At 42.4% G+C, this 4,816-nt stretch overlaps 1 protein-coding gene across 1 annotated transcript in view; it reads left to right on the forward strand.

Moving 5' to 3' along the window:
• Positions 1–3,537: 3,537 nt before the first annotated feature.
• The window catches only part of LOC118340195 (gap junction alpha-3 protein-like), a 3,104-nt gene continuing 1,825 nt past the window's right edge, over positions 3,538–4,816 (forward strand). The window contains exons 1-2 of the mRNA XM_035678067.1: positions 3,538–3,606; positions 4,043–4,617. Coding sequence (XP_035533960.1) covers positions 3,538–3,606; positions 4,043–4,617 — 644 coding nt within the window. The remainder of the gene's footprint in view (positions 3,607–4,042; positions 4,618–4,816) is intronic.

Below are 4,816 nucleotides of genomic sequence, written 5' to 3' on the forward strand. Positions count from 1 at the left end.
TCTCTCTCTCTCTCTCTCTGTCTCTCTCCCTCCCTCTCTCTCTCTCTCTCTCTCTCTCCCTCCCCCCCTCCTCTCCCACTAATCTCACCCTTACTCCTCGCCCCGGTCGCCTCGAGCCCACCCGGTGGGAGTAAAAGAAAGAAGAAGACGGGAAGAAGTGAGAGGAGAAGCGCGCTGCCGGGAGGGAGACGCGTTTCCGAGGAGAGCGGTAAGCAGGTGGATGCTGGAGTGATGCTGTGGGCTGAAGTGGGAGGGAAGAGGAGGGATTATCACCCTTCCTCCTGCTGGATTATCAGCACCTCTCATGCTGCGTTCACGTCCCTGTGGGAAAGACGGCAGACAGGAAGCCACTTATATATCTTATACTTATTAAAAGTAAGATTTCTGATGGAAACTCAACAGAATCTTTGACATTAATGCAGATGTTGAGATTTTAGACTCTTTTTTAATTTAATATCACAATTATAATTATTATTAAAAACACATTAAAGTGAGTGCTGGGCTGTAAATTAGGGATGTGTTAACACAGTTGGCCTCAGTAGCTGGGAGCCACCCTGCTCTCTCTTTAAAAAGGTGGCTCATGGAGTGTGTAAGAGCAACTTTTTGGGTCAGTTTTGTATTCATTTAAACAAGTTTAACAAATAATTCTGCATTCGAGTTTACACTATAATATAAAATATGTAATTTAACTATTTCTTTTAGTATAATACCGTATGCAACCTACTTAAAAAGTTCCTAGTGGACGACTCATGTTGTTTTTCTGGTAAGGCCATCCTGCTTATATTTTATATTTTTCTTGTGATAACCCGGTTTATTCGTGTGCCTTGTGTTTTGGTTATTGATTCTCTATCCTGCTGCCTCCGTGTAGTAGCAGGTGACAGATTAGCTGAGATTTACTGGAGTTTGGAGATATACGGTGCATAAAATACAACCTGCATCGGACGTCTCATACTAACCTGGGAGGACACACAGGTTTTCTGTGTTACTGAGCTGATTTAATCATAATAACACACTTTATTTAAGTTTAAGTTTATTCTGTTTATTATCTGATGTTTCAACCAATGGACGTTGTTGTCTCTGACTCTCCATCGAGGTTTGCCTTCATACATCTTTATCTATTTTTATAGAACTGAAGATGCTCTGTATTTGTAAATGTTGCACTCCTTTATCCACCTTTATACTCATTTATACCTTTTTATGCATCATTTTGTCCCTTTAACCTAATTTATTCACCTTTAATTACATTATATTAGGAAGCCTTTGCCCATTTAAGGCACCATAACAGTCCTTTATGCACTTTCTGTTAATCCCTGTGCACTTGGTGACCCTGAGTTCAGTCTGTAGCATAATTTCCTCAAGAATCAACACCGGCTATGTTTACACGCATGGAGTAACACCAGTTATTGGCCTGTGAGCTCACAGAGGTTAGTCTGACGGACTTTTACTGTTTTCTGGATGTGCGTCTAACCTAAAACGAGGCTGCTTGATTAACCGGGCACCAAACAATTGTGTTTCACGTGAGCACCGCCGCTGTCTGCGTATCTTAAAAAAGGTTTTCAGGGCGCAAGCGGCAGGCCAAGAGTTAACTGTTTGGGCTGTTTTAGCACAAAGACCTCTGATCCATCAAAAGCACACGCCAGCCGGGACAATGCCCATCTGGCAGCTTCCCTATTGTCTGTCGTGACAGATGGTATTTCATCACGTCAACACATCATGTACATGTACACATGCCACTGTTAGATTGGTGTATCAGTAGACTGTAATTAGTCTGCTTATTTATTATCTGGGAATATCATTCTTTCTTCCTCCAGCTCGAGGGGGTTAGAAAAGTTCCTGAATGTGTGTGGACTTTAATTTATAAGGGATATATGACGTAAAACTTTTATAGTATTGAAGAGGAACTTTTTATTATGACTGATATTTCTATAGTGCTTCTCCAGACTGCTGATTAACTTCTAAAAGCAGAGTAAATCAGATCCCCTTTCATATTAGAAGTAAAATAAGTTGTCAGTGGCTTCCCACTCTCAGATATACAGGAGTGATGTATGCTACTGTAACTCTGAGTGTGTATAGTGTGTGTGTGTGTACTTATCAGTCGATCCCAGGCAAATTGCAGGCATTTGCCCTCCTCAGCATTCCTGGGATGTGATGAGTCCAGCATTCAACTGGGACAACCTGTTATCCACTCATTCACTTCCCACAGATGGCCAGCCATTGTCCACTAGCCAGCCAGCTCTGCAGCGCACACACACACACACACACACACATAGACACACACTTACACACACATACGTGCACGTCTGCAAGCTAATGTACATGTAGATATTTTATTACACAAGTACATCCACTTCGCAGAGAGTGACAGATTTATGTGAGTGGATACACTTTTATTGTCTTTGTAGCTGTTTTGAGTTCTGAAGTCTGAAAACTGAACGTCGGTCGATGGTTCATTTTTGAAAGCCGATATAATAACGATAGTGTGGAGCAGGAAAAAAAACGATTTAGAGCGCCGGGCTTCGCTTAGTGTCTTTCATTGTTTTGGCTCTCATATCCCGATATCATTTCAAATCCAGATAACGATTCATATCACAATATAGGACTTTTTCCTGTTAATTCAAAGAACAAATAGTTTCTATAAAATGACCACATTCCTTCAGTTTTTAATTAATTTAAAAATCACAAATATTTTAACAATATTCACTTTCTTTCACAATTTCAATTTTAAAAAAGCCTAAAAACATCACAACATGCATCAAACAATCCCCCAAAAAAGCCCCTGACATCCTGGAGGGACTGACTAATCTAATACTTGTTGATTCTGCCTCCAAGTGTCCAAAATTCCATTAATTCAACTTTAATATCTGAAATCTCGACACTCTTCGAAGATATACAGTACCGTCTCGTCTTATGTGTTAGCTATGTTAAATATAAAGTAAAGAGTCCCTAAACCTGATTCTGGTTTAGTTGTGTCGTGTTGTAAACTGCCTGCCTGTAGTTTGTTTATCCGTTTATTTTAGTGGCTTTAGACAAATAAGTGTTTGACTAAATGAGAATTGAGTGTGATTTCTGTTTGACATTGACAATGATAATGTCCACCATAACATTTTGTCTCTTCCCTCCAGATATTATTTTTCTTCTGATCTCTGGTCGATGGATTTATCACTGACAATACAACAATATTTTAGTAAGTCTGCCTTCCTTTTTCCTTATTGTGGCACTTCCTGTTGTCCTGACCTCAAAACCTGGAAGAGACAGTTCTGATAAAGTTGGTAAAAAAGAATGAATTTAACTGTTTTTATGATCCATGATCAATGAGCCACATTGGTGCTGTAGCTCTTTATGTGACCCATTTCTAAACGTTACATCTTCAGTAGGAACCAGTGGGCTTCGGTCAGGCTGCCACAGACAGAGTAGTAGAAGTCTGGTCTCTGTTTCTTTCTCCAGACAGACTCCCTTTTCTGTCTCCTCCTCCTCGTTTTGCAGCTCCTCACTGGACTCACGTTGTCTCTCTCTTCAGGCTAGATAATCGAGTGAAGCATGGGTGACTGGAGCTTTCTAGGGCGGCTGCTGGAGAATGCTCAAGAACACTCCACTGTGATTGGAAAGGTGACTGATTGAAAACATGATGAATATGAAATGATATCACCACCTTCCTCTGATCCTTAAATCCCTCAACAGCCACCATTTAGAAGATTTGACCAACTTCTTGCTGCTTCGCTAGTATTTGAAACAGTTGGATGATTCAGATTGACCACGCCGCTATCTGTTTCAATGATCTCATTGTAAGAGAGCAACCAAAGCAGCTGAGACTTTATCCTTTTTCAGAGTGTGTTTTTCAGCTTCAGGCTGCAGCTCACTATCCTAACAATGATGTCCATATTGGCATTAATATTAATATTAATATGATCTCTGGGGGTTTTGCAGAATTGTCCAATATTGAGATGTTGTCTGGTGATAGGGTTGCATACAGCAGCCACATTAAGTCTTAGCTGGAGCGTCTAAGATATCTGACACTCTCCATCCTTCCATCCTTCCTCTCCAGGTTTGGCTGACCGTCCTCTTCATCTTCCGCATCTTGGTGCTGGGCGCAGCAGCTGAGGAGGTCTGGGGCGACGAGCAGTCTGACTTTACTTGTAACACGCAGCAGCCCGGTTGCGAGAACGTCTGCTACGACGAGGCCTTCCCCATCTCCCACATCCGCTTCTGGGTGCTGCAGATCATCTTTGTCTCCACGCCCACCCTCATCTACCTGGGCCATGTGCTGCACATTGTCCGCATGGAGGAGAAGAGGAGGGAGCGGGAGGAGGAGCTCAGAAAGGCCGGACGGCACCAGGAGGACCATGACCCTCTCTATCACAACGGAGTTGGCGATGGAGGAGGAGGAGGAGGAGGACGAGGAGGTGGGAAGAAGCAGAAGCTGCCGATTCGTGATGAGCACGGGAAGATCCGGATCCGAGGGGCGTTACTGAGGACCTACATCTTCAACATCATCTTCAAGACTCTGTTTGAGGTGGGCTTCATCCTGGGACAGTACTTCCTCTATGGCTTCCACCTGAGGCCGCTCTATAAATGTGGCCGCTGGCCCTGCCCCAATACTGTGGACTGCTTCATCTCCAGGTTAGAGAGCAGATGATTTATCTGATTTGTTTCTATGTGTTTGTTCATTTGCAATGCAGAACCAACTTTTCCTCTTCACTGAAACTTTATATTACTCTATATGTTCGCTTATATTGACCATTTACTGAGACCGTTATGCTTTCTGCTTTCTGCTTTTGCACGACACATTGGCAGTAATCCTTTTAAACTTTGAAAACAA

The sequence above is a fragment of the Morone saxatilis genome, unplaced genomic scaffold (genome assembly GCF_004916995.1).
Source record: "Morone saxatilis isolate NCDOM2014 unplaced genomic scaffold, NCSU_SB_2.0 Contig6, whole genome shotgun sequence".
Classification (NCBI taxonomy): Eukaryota; Metazoa; Chordata; class Actinopteri; family Moronidae; genus Morone; species Morone saxatilis.